Source organism: Enhydra lutris, unplaced genomic scaffold (genome assembly GCF_002288905.1).
Source record: "Enhydra lutris kenyoni isolate GAN:26980312 unplaced genomic scaffold, ASM228890v2 scaffoldscaffold23, whole genome shotgun sequence".
Classification (NCBI taxonomy): Eukaryota; Metazoa; Chordata; class Mammalia; order Carnivora; family Mustelidae; genus Enhydra; species Enhydra lutris.
Genome location: NW_019154107.1, coordinates 12,956,420 through 12,978,916, shown reverse-complemented (window position 1 = coordinate 12,978,916; position 22,497 = coordinate 12,956,420). Strand labels below are relative to the sequence as shown.

At 43.4% G+C, this 22,497-nt stretch overlaps 1 protein-coding gene across 3 annotated transcripts in view; it reads left to right on the top strand.

Annotated features, from left to right (window-relative positions):
• The window catches only part of LOC111150534 (dystrophin), a 2,087,545-nt gene that overhangs the window by 1,976,994 nt on the left and 88,054 nt on the right, over window positions 1-22,497 (top strand). For all 3 annotated transcript variants that reach the window (XM_022508030.1, XM_022508029.1, XM_022508028.1), the window contains 4 exons: window positions 1,917-1,991; window positions 13,763-13,964; window positions 16,173-16,258; window positions 18,333-18,490. In XM_022508030.1, the coding sequence (XP_022363738.1) occupies window positions 1,917-1,991; window positions 13,763-13,964; window positions 16,173-16,258; window positions 18,333-18,490 (521 nt within the window). The remainder of the gene's footprint in view (window positions 1-1,916; window positions 1,992-13,762; window positions 13,965-16,172; window positions 16,259-18,332; window positions 18,491-22,497) is intronic.

Sequence of the window (22,497 nt, the reverse complement as noted above, 5' to 3'; positions counted from 1 at the left end):
CCTTATGATTTGTTACCAGGTTTTCGCTGTTACAGAAAAAGCTACTACTGTGGACATTCATGGACACATCTTTTTGTGCACATGTGTGTATTTCTTTGGGGGAAAATCTCTAGGAGGGGACTATTTGGGTCCCAAGAGAGATGTCTGTTTGATTTCATGGGAAGCTGCTAAGCTGGTTTTCCAAAGTGGAAATACAGGCTTACGTGCCCCCGCCCCAGCCGTGTGTAAAGTGTTCCAGTCACTCCCCATCCTCGCCAGCATTTAATACTGTCTGTTTTTATAATTGTCAGGCTGAATATTTTCAGATGCATGACAGACATTGTTTTTCCGTTACCTAATGTCAGTTGAGGTGTTTGCGTTCAGTCTTGGCAAAGGCCCTACAGTTAATGCTCTTGAACCGCGCAACTTGGATTATGTGTTACCTCATTTCCCTCTCCTGAGCCCGGTCAGAATTGGTTTTGCCGCTGCCATGCGATTATGGCGGTTCGACATGTTTGCTGGTATGTTTTGTTCTCTCTCTCTCGTTCCTTTGCTCGTTTAGTCCTTCCATCCGCTGGTGGTTCACTAGCTATAGTACACTCGCTTTTTCAGAGAGCAGTTGTATATTAATTACCTGGGAACGATGACAGAAGTAGGGACAGAGTACTTGTCCTCAAGGAGCTTTTTGGAACTGGGTTCCTGAAACCCAACTCCACAGACATGCCAGCAGAGACATAAAGCCCAGTGTATTCCAAGGTTTGCACACACTTCAGTAAGGGCATCATGGAAATAAAGCTCTGGGCTGGGTCAGGGGTGTGGGGGGCTTGATAGACAGGTGGTGTAGAAACCGCAGTAGCAGACGTTGTTGAGACCATCTGTGATGAATATTACAATGGTGGCACCTTAGATTATAAACTACATGTTTATTTTAGTCCCAGTTACATTTTAAAATATATCTCACACATGCAGACACACACATGCATTGGATAAGAAATTCTCTAAATGTTAACAGTGCCTCTCTTTGGATCATAGGATTATGGGTGATTTGTTTACTGGATTTTATATTTTTCTTTGATTTCTTTAATTATGCCACAGTGAGCATGTATAACTTTTATAACCAGAAAAAGATATTAAACAGGTGATGGGTATTAAGGAGGGCTCATCTTGGGATGAGCAGTGGGTATTGTATGGAAGTGATGAAGCACTATATTCGTACCTGAAACTAATATTGCACTGTTAGCTAACTAACTGGAATTTAAAGAAAAACTTGGGAAAAAACCCAAATATTATCAGTGAAATAAATCCAAGATTAATTCCTTAAAGCCTAGAGCTCTTCCACTGTGATTTTAAATTACACAAACATGCTTTTCATGTACCTGAGATCTTCATCTTAAACTTTTATCTTTTTTAGAAGGCCTCCTGTATTTTCATTGGTGAAATATTCTTTTCGATATTACTGAGAAAACAAACTCATCTGTACTTAAAAAGAAAAAAAAGAAACCCAAACCCCCCAAAAGAATGAAATTGCCACTTGATTGTTGGCTAAGTTCTAGGAGCTATTTAAAAAATACATTCCTTGTTCGCTTGAATCTTGTATAGCAAAGATCCTCTCCAGTAGAACGGAGGCTATTGTCTTGAAGAAGAAAAAAAAAATGCCTGTCTGTCTCATCTTCCCTTTCAGGAACAAGGACTGCATGGATGTCCAGTGTAGTTTGTAGAATTTAGCTTGAGCGATAGACAGCAAAGAGAGTTTCTGTTTGCTTGTTTTTGCTTTTTCCAAAAATTGACAGAATTTTCACCACCCAAAATGTGGGACATATGTACAAGAGATTTTTTTTTTTCCTAAGTTACTGTTGTTTTGTTTCCAAAACAGCGGGAATTTTCGTGCTTTTTGATGAAATAACAAATGATCTCTGTTTTGTCCCCTTTTTCCTCAGCTGACCTGAATAATGTCAGGTTCTCAGCTTATAGGACGGCCATGAAACTCCGAAGACTGCAGAAGGCCCTTTGCTGTGAGTATTAACCCATGACTGAAATACGTGATAGTTCCTCCTTGCTTTAAAAAAAAAAATTGGGTTCGGGGGTATTTCCACTTGGAGAGGGGAGAAATAGCTCTCATAAGACCAGCTGTAACATAGAATCCCCTTTTTAAAATCTCTTTGGCCTAGTATGCCCTAAACTGTTTTGTTAGGCTGTTCAGAATCTCTCCTGTCACCATTCCTCAGCTACTGATGTTGAATTGATAAGGTTTTGATAATTTATATTTTCGAAATAAGGGCTCCGGCATCCTGAGTTACCTTTATGAAACTTGAAATCTCTCCGTCTTCTGCCTTTATTGCTTCTTCTAAAATGCCTTTAGTGGTAGAAGACTTATCTGCCCTAACCACATTGTGCAGGTGTGAGTAGGTTATTAGCTTGAATGCTGGGGTTTGGGTGGTTGCCGTGATGGAGGACAGATGACAGGCTAAGTTCTCTGCTTTTGCTCCATATCATAGCTCAGTAGGGAAATCCGAATGTGTCCTGTATCATCATGTTCATCTCATGATTTATATATAATCCATTATTATCGCAGCTAATTAGAACATGTTGTTTGAAGGCCTGTGTGCCTTGATGATAGAGCCATGAAACAGGAATTGCTCCAGTCCCTACCCTAATGGCACTTGTAGCCTTATGACGAAGATTGAGGGTGTCCATAAAGTCTGGAGACATAGGTGAATATACATAAGATTGCTGAGAATGTGCACAGTCCGTTAAAAAAGAGAAATGAAGTGATACCATGTCCATTGCCACACTTTATGGGCAGCCTGAGGAAAAGTAAAGAGATGGTTTCGAAGGCCTCTATTTCATCATGTGACAGGGGAAGAATGAGGGTACTCTGAGAAGAGTTAGTTGTAGGGGTGAGCTTCAGAGACCCTTTGCTGGAAGAGGTGGTACCTAAGCTCTGTGAGTCCAGAAGGCTTAGTAGAGCTCACTCTAGGAGGAGTGTTCTAGTCAGAAGGAATGGCACGTGTTCCATTCAGGAACTGAAAATGCTTGAGCGTGGCCAAAGCACAGAGTCCAAAGGAAGGACTATGGTGAAAGATTTGGCTGGAGAGAGAAGTGGGAGGAGGATTGTAAAAGGTTTTTTAAATTATTTCAAGAATCTAGTGGTCAGTGGGGAGCCACGCAAGGGGGTGACATGATGGGATTTTCCTTGAGAAACATCATCATGGCCGTGGAATAGAGCGTGAATTGAGGGTGGGGGTTGTGCAGCCCATGAGAGCAACTGGTTGAGCAGTTCTGGTACTCTAAACCTTCCCACACCGTGGCCCGAATGGGCACTGGAGGAAAGGAGAGAATTGGAGACAACTGAGACACACGTAAGAGGTAACGTCGACAGGCCTTAGTGATGAACTTGATGGGGTGGGTGAGGGGGACTCAGGGAAGCTATGAGGTGCTCACTTGGCAGAATGGTGGACTTGCCTGGGAGAGGTGGGCATGAAGCTGTGATGCTCGGGAGAAGTAGTAGACAAATAATATTTAGGGCTCATCATATGTAGACTCGGGGAGAGCGTGCAGAGGAAGAAAAGACTATTTAGTCTGTACAGAGGCAATTGCAAAGCACTGGCCTTGGAGGGAGAAGGAAGATAACTGTGAACTCGAGTGCCAGGTACTGCCTGGGGGGGAAGAAGTGGCTGGCCACCAGGGCACATGGGCTGGGAGGTCAACATGGAGTTGGTGCATGTGCCTATTGGATTTAGCAATAAGGAGGTCCTTACTGACTTCAGTGAGATTCTTAGAAGCACAGTGGAGGTGGGAAAGTGGGCTTAAAAATAAATCGGAAGCAGATGTAAAGACGGTCGGTATGGCTGGTTCTTGGAGAAATTTAGTTTGAAGGAGGGGGGTGATGGTGGCAGTTGGCTGCCGTGGATGGAGGCATTAATGAAGTGTATATACTTAGAAGTTGAAAGATACTTGAGTCCATTTAAATCACGACGACAAGAAGAGAGAACAAGATAATAAAAAAAAAGGACTTCTCAGAGCGTAAGGGAGATAATTAATCTAGGAGCCAAGAGAAGGTGGGGGCACCTCTCTTCCACTAACAGGGGGTGGCGAGGCAGCGATCTGTGTGGGTCCGGTAGCTAAGGAGATATAGGGGCTAGAGGGTGAGGGAAGCCATGTGGAGGTTTGTTTTCTGTGGAAGGTAGAGTGTTCCTCTGCCACATTTGGGAGTGGAGGGTGATAGGGTTGTGGGTGGGTTCACCTTTCTGGAGAAGAAGAGAGAAGAGGGCTGATTTGAGCAGGAGCCCAGTCTGCTTGGTGTTCAGTAGCAGCACCAACCTTCATGGGTGTGGGCTTGTTCCAGGCTCACTCAGTACTCAGGAGCCAGATGGGTCCATCGCAGGTGGGCACATGACAGCAGGGCGAGAGAAGGGGAGATCTGGGCAAAAGAATGGTTAAGTGGTTGAAGTGATGATATCTGTCAAGGCCATGTTGAATTCACATGGAAGCTGATAATCAGGAGGTAGAGGGATCGAGGGGCTAACTGTTGAGGGAGGCATAGGAAGAGGTGGTGTGGAAATAACTGGAAGGTTGGCAAGTTGTGGTCAGAGGGTAGCGTAGCTAAACATTGTTTCAGGAGTGGAACAGGTCCAGGTGACTGGATCTCGGCTCTGACCATTTGAGTGGGTGCTGTAGATGTGAACTTGCACAGAGAGGAAACAGGAAGTTAGGGGAGTGAGTCGAGTGATGCACCGGTCATCCCTCCCCATGTTGAAATCCTCCAGAGTCGGGGCCAGAACCAGGGAAGAGAGAACTGTGAATTTGGGCTTCCAAGCCTTTGGGAATTAAGGAGCCTGACCAGAGGTCTGCAGAGGCTAGCAGTCAGTCAAGAACAGTTGCTGGCTTGGGGCTTTTTCCCCAGAGAGGGAGAAGAAATGTTCAAGAAGTGAAATTACTTGGGAGGAGAGAGTCAGCTTTTCATCTTTATCTGGGCCTCTCCAGTCCTTAGCGCAAAGCCCAGTGCACGCGGTAGGGTTTCGTATGTTTCCATGGAATGGATGCATGAACAAAAGTAAATTGAGGCTTCCATTTCCTTACAGCTTATAGTCTGAAGCTGTCGTTTTTCAGCTATATAACTGCCAAGTTTAAGTGTTTTTTAACGGTCTCCCCAGACCTGGGATTTCCTCAGGGACCTGTTAACATACCGTAGCTGGAAAAAGGCCCACTGGAGAGGGGAGTCAGAGAGCTGGGCGGAGTCAGAGAACTGCGCGTAGAAGTCTTCTGCCTCTTTTTCTTCTCTTGGCCCTGTCCCATCCCAGAGATAATGTTTTCCATCGATAAAGGGATAATTATGAACCTGTTACTGTAAAGCATTATTAGTATAGAGTCTCTTCCTGTGAAATCCTGAAAGTATAAGAGAGATAATCAGCTGTTTCTGGTTATACTTTGAAAAAGCCCAGAAATAGACAAGATGGAAAACCTTCTAGTGACTGTACTTCTCTATCATGTTGCTTTGTTCCCTGGATTTAGGCATTATCCACTTCTTCTGTTAAATAATTCTGCTCACAAAGATGTCTCATTTTATCATTTCAGTTTAAGTTAAAATTTCCAGTAGATGTTGGGAAATGGGGGAATTTGATATTATGAAAAAGTTTGACCATTTGAGTTTATAACCTTGTAGTAGAGTTAAGCTCTGAGGGTAGGATGTAGAATTTCCACTTTGAAACAGATATGAAATTCTCAGCCTTTGCTTTCTGAGCATGACTTTTCTTCTATTTGAAAAAGATTTAGGCGCAGCCAAATTAGGGTGTAGGGTGTATTTACCTAAGTTACATATTGGATTCTCAAGAATGATAGAGTTCCACATGTCGTATGACTACAGAATAAGGATTTCTCCAGTCCCTTTATTCTTGAAAACATGTGTGGTGACATTACTTAACTAACCGTTCAGTAGATGATTTAAGAATTTCCTCTTAATTTGATGTTTGCTTAGGTTTATCTTCCAGCCTTTGTCATTTCTGTGCCTGCGAAGCCATGATAAAGAGCCATTGTCTGTGCTACTGGCAAATAAAACTTGTCCTGGCTGGCTCTTCCAACAGAAGGGCGCTTCTACCAACTTCGCTTTAATGAAAATTAATGATGTTATTTCAGTGATGTCCTGATGCCAGGGAAGAGTTTGAATTACTGATGTTTTAGAAAATATGCAGCATTCCTGCCATTAAGCTTTTGGTCATCTTTTTGCACTTCGCTATCAAAGCTTCAATATTGCAGAAACCTGAATAACACAATTTCATCCACTATCGAGAATTTGCTATTTAAGTTGAGAGCTTCACCATTGGCCTGTAATGTCCCCAGTTTGTAATCGGTTTAATGTTGCATGGCCCATACTGCCTTTCAGTGCCCTGTGAGTGAAAATTAAACTCGGCAGAAAAGCAGAGACAAAGAGAAAATCTTGGTAAGACGGATTTGTAAGCTGCTTCCTAAGGCTGATACCCCCGCCCCCCGCCCAGAGTTAGGAGGAGATAATCTGAGCTTTTTCTTTGTCCATCTGTAGTTCTGATGATGTCCTCTCGGTGTGTGTGTGTGTGACTTCTACAATTAAAAATTTCTCCAGCTTCTAAGAGCAGACTTAAAAATGCAGTTAGCAAAGCATACATGTATATTTAGTTTCTTAGCATGTGGTGGGTTGGAGAGAGCCCAAACCTAGGGCTCAACGTACTGCAGTTGATAAATGTGACCGATATTCTGCAAACAAGAACTAGAGAACAGTTGGATCGCAAAGAGAGAGTTGGTAGGACCTGAAGTTGTCCGAATAAAGTCACGGCTGCCACACTCTCCCTCGCCACGACAAAGCAGGTGAAAGACTTGGTCCCGTCTTGATGAAACCACCTCACCTTTTGAGAGGGCACCGAGGGTGGCCTGCGACAGGGTTCAGTTGCTAACAGAGACTCCCGGATCCACGACAGCGTAGCTTACGCGTCTTCAGTCTAGTGCAGGGAAAGGCCCCAGTGAGGCCACAGCGTGAGAACCAAGATGTGTTTTCACAGCCACAGGCTGCCTTATGGCAAGGCAGCCCAAGAGGCCAGGCTCATTGTATTGTCCGTGCCAATAAAATCCATCTTTCTCATATAGGCAAGGGGTTCTTTTTCACATAGGTGGGAGGCCAGGTCTTTGTTTTTTTTTAGGATGCAAAACAATCTTGAGGACCAGAGCCAAGCGAATTTTCTCAGCTTACGTGGTCTCCCAGATGCTGGTGCCCGAAGTGAGGGCTCCTGTAACAGAACCTCTTTTGCTCCCAGGGGACGTACTGTACTCCTATTCCAAATGTGTCCAGTATCCGGGAGGTGCACACTAGGGGAGGAACGGTTGGCCCTGAGTGGTGATGTGGAAACTCTTCAAGGAGCACCTTGTAGATTTCATTTCCAGTCACCGTTCTAGGGGGCTTGCCATCCTTAACCTGGCTTTCAGAGCTGGGTGCCCTCCAAGTGCTGTCTTTGCACTAGGAGATCTCTCCCATCCACGTATCTTTCCCCATTCAGAGCCAGTTCGTTCTGGCGGGGGACCCCTTGCTGAGCTCCTTACTCTCCTTTTATTTTCTTTTATGTCGCACGGCCCCATGCTCTGTGGTCCAGCAGACACATTGCTGCCATTGTGTACTCACATCTTTACTATGATGAGGAAATAAATGTGATATGCACAAATGTCCAGTTACCCAGGCTAACATCGTATGAGTCATCATCCCTCCTCCATAGTTGTTGCTGTGCTTATGCCACCGAAATTTCTATGATTGTCCACATCACATTTCTGGCTTTTCAGTCACAGGGATGTGGGCCCCTCAATTTAGGCTTTTATTCCTTGGGGGTCACAGTGTTCCAGTTGTCCATCCACCCATTTGTGGCTTTCCTCTCATACCACGGGTCAAATAGCTATTTATTTTTACACATAATATTGTGACAGAGGAGGTGTAAAGCATATGAACCTTTTACCATGTACCCAAGACCTTTCTTAAACCTTCACGGTCACAGTGGCCGCACAGTGTTCTTTCAGATTGTTGTAAATCAGTGTTTTTCACGTTTGACTGGGTAGGTAATCCCACAGGATACTTTTCAGTACAGATCCTTAATAACAGATGTGTCCTGTGAAACAAGAACCAAGACATAGCTGCTTTAGTATTGCTCCAAAGACTCGTGGTTATAATCAGAGCTCACGTCTCTTCCTCAGCGTGTTCTGTAGATTGGCCAGCTGCCCTCTTCACTTCTTGACTCTTTCCCCCCCCCCCACTTCTTGACTCTTCAAAGAGATAGTTGACTCAGAGCTAAGGGAGCACATTTTAAGCCTCTTTCTAGGCACCAGTGATGTTGGATTTTCCCTTTTGTAACACCCATGGCATGGCTTTATTCCCTTCAGCAACAGTCTGACCTTTCTTTCTTATCATTGATTTTAGTCCAAACCTTCCACCCGCACACGAAGTATGTCCTTTGGGTTCAGCCACTTGGCTCATGCGTATGGAGCTGGTGGCAAGATGAGGCCTAGCGGGGATTCCTCTTCTGTCTCTTCCCAATGCTAAAGGGCAAGATCGGGTTAGTACGGAAAAATGGGGTTACCCTGTTTCTAGGCAACAAAACATTTGTGGACAGTCAGCTCCAGCTAGTTGAGGGGTGGGGAAGGAGTAATCCATTCCGTCAATCCCTGTGGGAATTTTGCACTTAGGTTCCAACTAATAGCCGTAATGTCCTGTTTCAGAATATAACCAGCCTTTGAGACTCTTAACTGTAGCCCCAGTCCGTGGACAGCTAGGGATGGCATTGAAAAAGAAAATGTGGTGAAGTTGAAACACCTGCTAAGTCCCCCACGTGAATGATCTTTTTAATTGCAAGTGGTCTCACAGGTGTAGCCCATTTATCAAAGTGAGAGCTGCCCAGGTTCCTTTGGTTAGATCTCCACCTGCAGGCCAGAGAGCGTGAAGCTCTATCTACAGGAGATTCTGAATTTCTCGGAGCTTGGCCGATGGCATCCAAGGAACTGAATTTTTCGTCGACCTGTTAGCTCTTCCAGTTCAGGTTCTACCACTTATAGATTCCATTAGAAAGTTCTGTCATCGATAACCAATGTCAAAGCCTGTGCTACTTGAAGTCAAGCGTAGCTTGGAAACCAGCAGCGACGGTTCATTTTCATCCCTTCTATCAGAATCCTCTTGTTTTTCTTCAGTAATACCGTAGCCAGATTTTTAGCTAAGGATGAGTTGGGGGTGGGGGCGGTCTCCTAAGCAATCTCACACCTGACATTAATTGCACTGGGAGTAGCAGTCAGGGCTCAGTTGCTAAAGACTCACGGAACCCAAATGAGAGTGTTTAAAAATGTACTGTTCATTAAAGACAATGGCTACAATATCCCGTCAGCATTAAAAGCAGGATCAAAACCACAGGCTGCCTCACAGCCTAGGGTCCAGATAAGCCAGGTGCGAGCCCCGAGCGCCTGATCTCTGGAAGGGCGGTACCAGGATGCAGTTTCTCTCTTGGATCAAGAACTGCACATGTGAGCACAAACCACTTTGGAAACCAGAGAGCACGTAGTGGAGTTTCATACAGGGTTTCTTAAAGCCTTATGGTAACCTGGGCACATTCTTTCCCCATAGCTGGTCCTCATGAGTCTCCCTGCAGCACTCATGAGTCTCCCCCAAACCAAGTGAAAAATGTTCAGTGTAACTTTTATGCATAAACAGTAATGATGAGCTTTAACCCATGGCTACACATCAACACAGTAAGGCACTTCTTTTCCTTGCTTTGATCCAGGCTCTGCATTGTGTAGCCTTTTAGCAAAAAACATCTTAGGCCAACACCAGAGCCTCTGAGATGAACCCTCACAGTGCAGATAACCACATCAAAGTGCACCAACTTTCTTGGTGGCCAAAGATGTGCTTGGAAAGCCCTTCAGCCCTGTCAGCTGCCTGGAGAACAGCATGACATCACCAGTAGCCTTCTCTTCCCACAGGTGCCCGCTGCCTGGGCAAGAGCCAGCAGGCACACAGCGCTTATGCCGGTACCCCCCGGTGCCCTCCTCTGTCTCTGTATGCACGGAGTAGGTTTCGGGGTTGTTGGTATATGAACACAAAGTCTCTGCATTGACTTGTGAAATGAGCGTGGGGGTGATGTGGGCACCATGGGACTTAAGCTAACTGACTTTCTGGTGCTTCTCTTTTGTTCCACTGTTCTCCCTGGTAGAGAAGGTGGGATGGTTTTCTTTGTCTAGTCTGTAAGGGCGCCTTCTGCAACCTCCCTTTGTGCTCCACACTATGGACCTCCATGTGTCCTACAATTCTAAGAGTCAGGCTTCTCCTCTCTGGTCTCCACTTTCTCAACTGCAGAAGGATTCTAAGGGAGCTTTCTGGTCTTCAGAGCCCAAGAGACAGTAAAAGACAAAAAATCCTGCTTCAGCTCCTCACTTGTAGCATTTGCAGAAAGGAGTGGAGTTAGCATTTGAATCTAGAATGTTGATTGAAATCAACATGATTTGATTACTTGCAACCAGAGTCTCAGTAGCCATTAATGGGATCCTACACTCTGTATACCCCCACCCCAATATCCTGCTTCATTTTCTGCTTTGTCTGCTTTTCTTGAAGGGCAGAGAGGGTCCTGGAGAGCAAGTCCTTTTGTCCTCTCCCCACCCTCTCTCAACTCCACAGCCCTGACACAGAGAAAGGCCAACGAATGGGCCCTATTCAGTTGTGTCAAAACCTATAGCATCTTCTACTATACAGATAATTTTTGAAAGAGTGGGTATATTAGCACATGTTTGGGTTTTTATATGACTTGCAAATATATTCCCTAGTAAGAAGATATATACATTCATCCCCCAGTGAAAATTCCTAGTTTGAGATAAAAAACAACAACAACAAAACAGTCTCACAGAAGTGTCTGCTGGTTGCTTTTTGAGGCTTCTAGAAATAGTGAATCATTATGTTTAATGTTTCATCAAAAGATCTCACTGTATTCTTTCAAATGGTCGTTTGGATCAGTTAAGTGCATGTCTCTGTGGCAATTAAATTGTCCCTATCGATTTTCTCTCCTCTTTTCAAGTGCGTAGTATTGGCTATGGATACCTGATTACAAGTCTTTGAAAAATTGTTCCACGAAAGGGGAATTGTGTTTGATACGTTCGTTTGGGAGAAATGTGTTCTCCAGTCTTCTGTGAGGGACCATTCTCCTGTTGAATCGCAGCTGGTTTCGGCAAAGTTCGCTGCACAGTATTTCTCTCCTCACCGTGTCATCTCTGCTCCTGTTATTCCAGAGCAATTGCCTTGCTCCCCTCTGGAGCTGTTTCTACTCCAGATTTCCTATTCTGTGTGTTACCCATTCACCTGTGCAGAGATGAGAGTAGACTCAATAACAAGAAATCCGTGCCATGTTGCTACTGGTTTGTTTTCTTCCATCACGAGTAAATGAGACTCTTAGTACAAACCCGAGTCTGCATATTCTCCCTTGTTAGTTCTTGTATCCTTGGATGTAAGACAAAATATTTATAATGATGGAAGCAGAGTCACAAGAAAATAATAGAAAAACTTCAAAGCACCCATAGCTTCCTTCTTTCAGTTTACAAAGAATTGCACTGAGAATATTGGTATTTGGAAGAAAGCCATTCCTCTGTCGCCCTCACGGAGATGGTGAGCTGCTTTTCTAAATGTTCTCCCTACAGTGCACCTGAATATTTTGCCCTCTGAGCAAGTGCAGCACACAGAAGGGGAAGGGGGTGAGGAAGTTAGGAGTCCTTTGTCTGCTTACTGGGCCTTCCCCTCCTCCAGGCCCCCTGCCTTTTTGCATTATTATTATTTTTTTCCATTCTTCGATCTTTTTCCTACCTGCCTCCCTCTCAAATCAAGCTATGTTCTTTCCTGCCGCTTTAAATAAAGTCTCGGCTTCCATGTAAAGAGGTCATTTCTCTGTCTCGAGAGTATTTTAACACAAAAGGAGTGGGGCCTTTGCTTTGATAGGGTGAGTGCTAGTCCGGGGCATTTTCGGGAAACTGCGTGGAAGCCACAGAGCTTTACTGGCTGGGATGAAAGACAAAAACCGCTCCTGCTTTCCAGGGAAACTTCAAAGGTTACTATTTTTCTTTTTCAAAAGAGAAAAACGTGCACGACATAGGTATGAACCTGCAGAGGTATGAACCACTATATTCACCCCCTTCCCTGAACATTTAATTAGAACTCTCCACAAATAACTAGTAAAATACATTGAAGCCTTAAATTTGCATCCGTGTAGCATCCGCCTAGCTGTTTACTGACTGGGATGGTCCGGGTTTGTCTGCCTCCTCCCCCCAAATGTGCAAGAAATTGACTTAATTACCATTGATTCTTTGTCTCCAAGGACAGAGAATTCAGACCAGAGCTTAAGTGTATTAGGTGTTAGAAAAGCACTGTTGCTGCATTTCCAATTTGGCTAATAAATTGGCTTTAGAGAAAAATGTCTTCCCGTGACATTTGGGAGTAAAGCTTGCGATTTGCTGCAGTTGGACAAGGTTGAGGTCTCGCTTTTGTTAAATTTTTGTCTCATGGCATATGAATAAGTTACACTTACATCTCCCCCCATCTTAGAAAGTTCTTAGAGGACTTGAAAAGTACACGTTGTAAAATACAGCTTGGAGATGAGAGAAATAAGTGAGCCTCAAGTCTAAAAACTGAGTAGATTATGCAGTTACTTTAGTGTCTCTTTTCAAAATTCTAATCCAGTTGATGACTTTTTCACTTAATATTAAGGTAGCAGAGAGAATGTGAGGTGAGTGATATTTCAAGGCGAAAAACACTTAATGATTACAAATGCATAGCTGGAAATAGAGTTTACACAACCCTAACCACACAGATTAATCAAACTGAACTTCTCTAATAGTAATCTACAAAGGTACTGTCAGGAGCTCTTTTAAAATTTCTAGTAAAACAGATTTTTTTCTTACTTGTACTAAGTGGAAATGAGTCTGTTCCCATAGAGCATTCTAGGTCCCCTTAACTCTGAAATACCCATTTACTTCAGGAATGGAGACTCTTCCTGCCCACTTTCTTTACCTAGTGCCAGCGAGACTTAACAGTAACCTCAGATCCTGAATACTCCAGTCGTGAAACGTAGAGCTGGGGGTGAAGACAAACCACTTCAAAGGAGGGTAGGGTTTAAACTGCGGTCCTTCACTACCAGCTGAGCTATCGAAGGGCACATGGATAAAGCAGATGTGGTATATGTGTATAGACATATACAATGGCATATTACACAGCCATCAAAAAGAATGAACTCTTGCCATTTGCAACAACATGGATGGAACTAGAGGGTATTATGCTGAATAAAGTAAGTCAGTCAGAGAAAGACAAGAACCCTATGATTTCACTCATGTGGCATTTAAGAGACAAAACCGGTCAGCACGGGGGAAGGAAAGGGCAAATAAAGCAGGACAAAAACAGGGAGACAAAGCATGAGAGACTCAACTCTAGGGAACAAACTGAGGGTTGCTGGAGGGGAGGTTGGTGGGGGGATGGGGTAACTGGGTGCTGGGCCTTACGGAGGGCACTTGATGCAGTGAGCACTGGGTGTTCTGTGCAACTGATGAACCACTAAATTCTACCCCTGAAACCAGTAGTACACTATACGTTAACTAACTAGACTTCAAAAAAAAATTTTTTTTAAAGAGGATAGGGTTTGGGTTTGGTGTTCGCTGAAGACTATGAGACAGCCCAACCAGGATTTTCCCAGGAAGGGGAGAAAGAGTGAAAGGAGGATTTTTCCCTGCGGACTCACTTGTGATCTTTATGTGGCTTTTTCAGTGGATCTGTTGAGCCTGTCGGCGGCATGCGAAGCCTTGGACCAGCACAACCTCAAGCAAAATGACCAGCCCATGGACATTCTGCAGGTCATTAATTGTCTGACCACTATTTATGATCGCCTGGAGCAGGAACACAACAATCTGGTCAACGTCCCTCTCTGCGTGGATATGTGCCTCAATTGGCTGCTGAATGTTTATGACACGTACGTATGGCCAGCTCTTTATGGACTCTGCCACGGTACGCTTAGTTTTCAGAGTGGTGCGCATGTAATTAGCATCACAACAGGGGCCCCAGTGTAGAAATACTGTCCTCAGGATGAAAGGTGCCCAGTGCTGTCCCCGTGATAAATCATTTGTGTATTCACCGAAGCCGAAAAATACTTGGATCAACTAGGAGGTAAGAGCTGGAATGTAGATTGCTCTCAGAAAACAAACAAAACCCTGAGATCATCATTTTTCATGCTCATGTTTCAAATAGTAGAATGAGTCAGTGTGTAGCTTTTTCTTGCCTGTGTAATTTGCATTCCTCCATCCACTTTCGGGGGCGGCTCCCACTTGGTGGCAGAAATGGATGTGCTCCTGGAGACGCTGGCACACCTGTCACCAGATCCGAAGAGTGTTCGCTGACACTCAGGAGCTTTTTGCCGAGAATGGTGAATTGATAAGCCACACAAAACGAGAACAAGCCCTTTCTGGAGCCAACTTGGCTTCTCAAACCGAGGAAGGTTCAGAGCATTCACCTCCCTTCCTCACTCTCTCGGACAATACTCGTTTACTTCTCTTGGATTGCACACAGGAGGTATCCCCAGTTCTTAGTTTTGTCTTGAGCTTACTGAAGGCTGTTGAGGAAGGTAGCAGACGTAATTGGTCTTAATTTTGACTAATTCTTCTTACACCTCAAAATGATGACATGCCTCATTTCATGTGCTAGCGAGAACATACCCCGTTTGGGAATCTGGAAGCTTTTCTGAGAGGAGTTGCATTCCAGCTGTTTTGCCTTTGTTGGAGATTTCTGCCACCTCTGTGATTAAAATGTATACTTTCTTCTTTGGTATTTTGATAAGGTAGTCCTTTTTGAATTCCAGGACCACCTGGCTGTTTAATTCTGGTAATTATTTACCAAACCCTTGAACTTACTGGATTTTCATTGTGGAGTACCCTTAACATTTGCTCTGATAAGGGTTTGTACTCAGGTGTTCCTTCACATACGTTTTGGCGCTGTGCTCTTTGTAGAAGACATCTGAATGGATTCTGGGTATATAGAGCTTCCCTTCTACCTGCCTGGCAATTATTTGGGGGCAATTTTAACTCCTTGAAGACCTGTGTCATACTTTACGAAGTTTACTTGTTAAACTTTGATTTGCCATTCTTAAAGAGGTGAAAATATAAGGAAATCTTCCAATGATCGTAATGTTGTTAGGGCGTTAGATCCTGTTTGACTAAGGGATTTAGTAAATTGTACCAGTTAAAAGTTGAGCATATTGTTCACCCAAAGTAAACCCAGTTGGGATGTATTCTTTGCAGTTTTGAAGTGCTAAATGGGAGAATTACTATATAATATCTTTGTCTCTTTAAGCATCATGTAAGGTTCACTTTATTTTTCTAACAAAGTAAAAGCTGCAAATCACTGAAAATCATTTTCTACAAAATGGAACATTCTTTCATTTTCATGTTTCCTTCCCCCCCCCATGGATAAAATGAACCATTTATACCTTTGTCATGAAGAATGCTATATTTTAGCCTTATATGAAACGTGAAAGTGTAAACATATTTAAAACACCAATACAGCAGTAGATTGTTTTTAAATTGCTCTTCAAGATCATATATTTGAATCTTCTTTAATACAGGATATCTTACATTTCTTAAGATAAATGTGTGTATTTTATATTATGTGTCATGTGGCCTCAAGGGAGTGATTGTCTTCTCAGTCAGGGGCAGTCTGAGGACAGTCTCAGAGTGCTGGGTTTTTTTGGGGGGGCGTCAGTAAGCACAGAAGGCAATTTGTTGAGGAACCAAAGTAACTTGGTGCATAGTAGTAATCCTTCCACTTACCAATTTAAACACCCAGGTGGCTCTCCATTGAACAGAAGGATATTTTTTATTCTTTTTATGTAGCGCTACTGTTACAATTCAAGTAAGGGCTTTTAAGAATGGGAAACTTGGTAAAAGTTCCTTGGTCAGAGTGGTCACGTTTGGGTCACATTTGAGACCAGATAGATGAGGCAGATAACAAAGATAGTATATAATAAACAGGTTCTTCACAGATTTTAATAAGACCATTGGTTTCATACAACAGTGGGCAGTAGAGTTCCTGTATCCAAGGGTTTATTTGTTTGTTTGTTTTTCTTAAGAAGTGTTTACCATCTATTAAAGTCTTAGTAATTGTTTCCTGGTTTGATTATTCGAAATAGGGGACGAACGGGGAGGATCCGGGTCCTGTCTTTTAAAACTGGCATCATTTCTCTGTGCAAAGCCCATTTGGAAGACAAGTACAGATGTAAGTCTCGTGTATTAACTTTATCTTCTTTTATGAACGTTGGCTGATTTACCCCAGTTGTAGATGGGGAGTGCCTCGTGTTCTGTGGTGATAGCGGGTCCCCCTTGTAAGATACGGAACTGCTTTTAGAGTGTCCTCAAACTTGGTTTGTGCCGTTGCTTGTCAAACATGAAATGGTAGGTATTTAAATTGAGAATGAGGATTAACTTCTCCAGTCCAAGTATGATTTTACATTACATTGACTGTGTCTGAATAAAACACATGTTTCTAGAGGATAAAGTCTAATTTCCTAACCCCTTTGTAGAAGTCAGAAAAATAAATGTGAGGGTTTAATCCATGTGCTTGCTTAGTTTTTGGATTCTTATTTAAAGAGTACTATCTGGCATTCGTGTTCCAGAAAAATTGTTTATTTTATAATCATCTTAGCGCACATTGTACAGTTCTGTGACGTGACTAACATTTTATTACTTAAGACACAGAGAGCTTGCCATTTCTTTCAGGGTAAATATCACCTTATAGAATTCCCTTTGGTTAGCTCTTGGGTTCTTCGGCTTAAAATGCGTGAATCCGAATGAAAAGCAAATGCTAGAGGAGCAGTGGTTGCAATGACTAAGCGATTCGTTCCCGTTGTGAAGGACTGTACTTGTTTTTCCCCTTTAAAGGTTCGTAAGAAGTCTTGATGGTAGGAATATTAAGCAAACCTCGCCTATCAGGTCCAATCTCTTTTCCCTTAAGGCCTAGCCACACAGGGATGAGATATGCCGAGCTTAAAGATGGGCAGGAGATAAAAGAGATTGAATTTCTCTAAAGCCCCTCTGTGTCCTACTGCTCATTTCCCCCCAGGAGTAAGTCTCAAAATACACAGGCCCTTTTAGCTCTCACTTTTATGTCGTTTCCACTTGAGTTTTTTAATCCTCGGATCCAAAGAAAAAGAACTGAACGGCTTTCGTTAACCATTTAAAAAGGTGTTTTGGGTAAAGTAGAATATTTCTGTGGGTTTTTATTCTTTAAATAGTGGAATTATTTACAGGTTAGTTTGTAATCTAACCTTATCAATGGTATGGTACCAGCCCATCGTAATAACCAAAGGGAGCTTTGAGCCTGTGTTTCGAATAACTCAAGAGCGAACGTGTTTTGAGGTTGGTGAAACAAAAATACGAACTTCAGATTGGGATAGGAGAAGATAATTCATAATTTTGAAAGAAAAATCTGTGCATGTGTATCAGAGAGATGGTAAAATGCTGTGCATGTTGTCTTACTTTTGTGATTGACATCTTAGATACCTGCATAAAACAATTCAGTTACTTAGAGTTTCAAATGTGCTTATGAAAAGGAAACACTTCCTTGAATTTACTTTTGTTGGCAACTTTTTGAATTTAAGGTATGATTGAAATGATTTTATTTCTGAGAAGAAGACATAACATGTCAAGTGCTGGGTATTCATTTATTCCGTGACACTTCGCGTACACAGCTGAGCAGATACGGTCTCTGCCCTCGTGGGGGATATAATTCTTCAGCCCCAAAGACAGACATGTATTAGACCAATGTATAAAGTGATAGGAACTAATTTACGAACATATACAGAATCCTGTGGGAACACATGCAAGAAACTCTGTGATCTTAGGACTTCATAAGGAAGTTCCAATTTGGGTCTATTTTGAATCTCTGATGTCCAAAGAGGATGGTACTTTGAACCAGTTACATGGTTCTTACTGCTAAAATATTTATTTTATGATAATGGTTACATCCTATATATAAAACCTTTCCCAAAGGATGACATTTTGGCTTAGGAAAATTCAGGTGTCACGACTATATATAAACTCACGTTTCTGGCAGGGCTATAGTTTATTTAAAAGCTGTCACACTTTATATATACACACGGTGATGATTAACTTGATCCATAAAAATAGTAAATGTGCCGCTGTGCACATTGAATTAGAAGGAACCCCCTCTCTGTGGGAATGTTGGCTGCTCTCAGTAAGTAAGTGCTTGGAATTGAGGTAGGTGGTAGGTTCTGCCGTCATCGACGTGGTGCTGCTTTTTGATTGTTGAAATGCCCTTCTTCCTTTTGTAGACCTTTTCAAGCAAGTGGCAAGTTCAACAGGATTTTGTGACCAACGCAGGCTGGGCCTCCTCCTGCATGACTCTATCCAGATCCCAAGGCAGTTGGGTGAAGTCGCGTCCTTCGGGGGCAGTAACATTGAGCCGAGTGTCAGGAGCTGCTTCCAGTTTGTGAGTTACTCATCTTCTTAAGTAACATGTTTCTTTTTTTGTGTTTTAGAAATTAATGAGAAAATAACATACACCTTGAGTTTCTCACATTAGCTCCAGTGCAGGCAGGTGGGTAGGCGATTGATGCTTGAAACTTCTGGAGGCAATGGCTTCTGGACTCTGGGTTTTGGGAGAGAGGACAGTACGGAGAGAGGAAAAGAAGTGTCTGTCTGCACCAGGGACCATGGCTAGTTAGTTGCCGGGAGGGAAGGGCATCTGCAGTGGTTCAGCAAGGAAGGAAATACAACTCCAGCCACAGAAATCCGTTGTAAATCAGAAACTCAGTACTGTGGGGCGCCTGGGTAGCTCAGTGGGTGAAACCGTCTGCCTTCAGCTCGGGTCATGATCCCAGGGTCCTGGAATCAAGCCCCGCATCGGGCTCTCTGCTCAGCAGGGGACCTGCTTCCTCCTCTCTCTCTGCCTGCCTCTCTGCCTGCTTGTGATCTCTGTCTGTCAAATAAATAAATAAAATCTTAAAAAAAAAAGAAAAAAAGAAACTAACTTTTGTAGGTGAGTCTTTTAGTCTCTTAACTTTTAGCCCTGTATTTCTTTTTTAAAAAGATTTTACTTATTTATTTACTTATTTGAGAAAGAGAAATAGCACGAGCAGAGGGAGGGGCAGGCAGAGGGAGAGAGAGAAGCAGACTCCCTGCTGAGCAGGGAGCCTGATGCCGGGCTCGATCCCAGGACCCTGGCATCATGACCTGAGCTGAAGGCAGACGCTTACCTGCTTGAGCCACCGAGGTGCTGGTGACCATCACTTTTTGAAGTTGTCCTTTTGCAGCTTGGCATTCCTCTATAATCTGAAGGCCTGATTAGTGACTCTACATGTAACGAGATCAGTTTATTCTGCTGGTGTCCATCCGTAGCCCAGCACACGGCTTGTCCATTCTCTTATCCCATCCCGTGGCCTCTTCCATACCAGTCAGTGCCCCCAGAGACAGTGTCTTCCTGCACTCCATTAAGAGACATGTAGGCTTTTTCCCTTGTTTGCCGAGGTAGGTAATGTTGTAGTGAACATCTTCACCCATTTAGCAACATGTTTTCCTTGATTGAAGTTTTCCCTTAGGATAAATTTTCAGGAATGAGATTACCAGACTGAAAGAGTTTTTGTGGCTTTTGATACAAACTACTGCTGGATGGCTCGTTGTCAAAACTTGTTCCTCTTTGTAATAGCACCGGCCCTGAAGGATTGAGATATTTGCAGTATCCCATTATTCACAGTGATCTTTGAAGTTTGAGTATTTTTTTGTTGTTTTTAATTTTGTTTTTCAGTGCTAAGCGCTGTTTTCTTCTATGGAGTTTCTCAATCCATTGTAATCCCGTGAACCAGAGAACTAGCTGTAGAGATAAGCAGATAACCGGTTTAGGCCGACTGTCTTTGGCCACAGACTAGGGTAAAACCACAGGCCTAGGAGGCAGAACGTTGTGAATATTTACATGTTTTAAGCCATTTCAGCATTCATTTAAAAGTCAACAAAGCACCCCAAGGAAATGCCCACATATTGTTAGGATTGTTGGGCCAAGTTATGGCACAGTAGCTATAAATATAAAAAAGACGTGGAGAAATAAATGCATTTCTTCACCTCATGCTCAGAGTTCCCAAAATGTAAACAGGCTATCAGTACCTCTAGATTTTTTTTTTTTTTTTGCACTCTGTTCCAGAACGGAGACACAAGTAACTTTCATAAAATGATTACTAACGACCACAAATAATCCAGATTCATTTTTTTAAATCCAGTTGGAAAGCAACTGTAATGGCCTGAGTTGTTTTTCCGAAGCATTGTTTTCTCTTTAATCAAATTTCAGTTACTCTTTAAATTCTAGTTGTGAAAAACACACATGTGTTGCTATAAATGCATAGGCACACAGTTGTTTGGGTACTGTGGCTTAGGTTGAGAACAAGGGACAGAGTGTAGGTCCGCTGACAGCCGACAGCCATGGACGACCCCTGGAGCCCTTGTCCCATGTCCCACAGTACTGCCTGTGGCTGCGGCTACCACCACCCTCACTGCAGGCTCTTTTTTAAGATTTATTTATTTTTGTGAAGGGGGTGGGGGAGGGGCAGAGAGAGAATCGCAAGCAGACTCCATGCTGAGCTCTGGGCCTGAACCCTACAAGGGGGTGGGGGAGCTTGATCTCACAACCCTAAGTTCAGGACCTGAGCTGAAACCAAGTGTCAGACTCTGAACTGACTGAGCCACCCAGCCACCCCTGGCAATTTTTGTTCATTGAAATAGACAATATACTTGACATATTACATGGTGTAAATGTAAGCTATACTATGCGTTGACTTGATACATTAATATATTGTAATGTGATTGCCATTGCAGTGATAGTTAGCGTTTTTATCACATCATACAGTTCTCATTTCTTTCGTAGAAATAAGTAAGATATCGTCTCTCTCTCAAGTGGGAGTCAGGACAAGGGGTCACCGAACAGAAGCTCTGCCTTCCCAAATGCTGTGCTCTTGTCAGGAGCCATGTCCCTGTACTTCCATGTGCTGCATTCTTTGGCTGGATGCCCCTGTTCTTCCCTGACCACATGTCTCTGTCTTAGTAATAGCAACGCTGTCTTCTTAGTGTCGAAACTTGGAACTCAGTCTGTCTTCGCATATGTAGTGAGTGTGTCCTGGCTAGCCAGTCTCCAAGCTCTTGGGAGTGTCTTCTGTGAGCGTAGGGGAGGATATCTGTCAAGAGACAAACAGGGGTAACAGGTGGAAGTTATTTTCTTACGGTTTTCCTACTGTATTTTCTGAATTTTCTTCTTTGAACATTCAGAATTAGAAAAAAATAAAGTGCTAACTTTTTTTGTTTTTAAGAGAAAGAAACCTCTTCTGTCTGATCTCCTTCCTTGCCACTCTTAGTATTCTCTACACCCTGACCTTGTCATTGCTTTTACTGCTCTCATACCGGTTTTAAAGAAACGTATTCGCTATATGGTATCATGCGTAGCAATCCGGTTCTTCCCATGGCCCACTGCATAAATCCTAATTTTTCTGATTCTCAGGCCTTTCCTAATCTGCTTCCATAACCATCCACCACTGGCTTTTACCACCACGAAATGCGTTCTCCCTACCCTTTGTACCTACCATGCTTACAAATAATATCATTACCGTTGCTACTGATAATCATACCAGACCATTGTTCACATGAATTCTGTCCTTGAATCTCACCAATCCTTTGAGGAGAATGGAATGGGCAAGCTGTGGGGGTTGTGTTTTTCTTATTATTTAAATGGATGAATAAGGGGTGCCTGGGTGGCTCAGTGGGTTAAAGCCTCTGCTTTCAGCTCAGGTCATGATCCCAGGGTGGTGGGATTGAGCCCCACAACGGCTCTCTGCTCAGCAGGGAGCCTGCTTCCTCCTCTCTCTCTGCCTGTCTCTCAGCCTACTTGTGATGTCTGTCAAATAAATAAATCTTTTTTAAAAATGGATGAATAATTTACTTCGGCCCCTCAAGGCCCTGAGCTGACAGAAGACTTCAATTCCTAGTCTGGTGTCCCCAAACCCCCACTCACCAGCCCAGTCCCCAGTACGCACATTTTGATTCTGCTGTCCACTCTCCTGAGGTAACAGGCCTTTGTTCTGCATCCCTGCTGGAATATGAGATGCCCTAAAAAAATGGGAACATAGGGGACTTAGGGGTAAGAGGAATGGTCATCTTAAGAACTTGAGTATTGGCAGTTAGATGTTTCTCGTAGGCTGTCGGGAACATTCTGTGCGTACAGAGCCAGGCGAGGTTTATGTTACTTCGGTTTGGGATCATTTTGTTCACCTCACAGTTGCTGTCCTGGCCGTGGCACACTCTCCCTCAGCCAGGTGCTCTGGCCAGCCACCTCCCGTTTCCCTGTGTACTGCGAATGAAAATGTGCTGTTTGCTGCAGCGAAAGATAACAGGAGTGAAAATGCCCTTTGTCCTTTATCTGAAGTGTAAAGACCTTGGGACGGAGGCCAGGCTGGCAGGGCT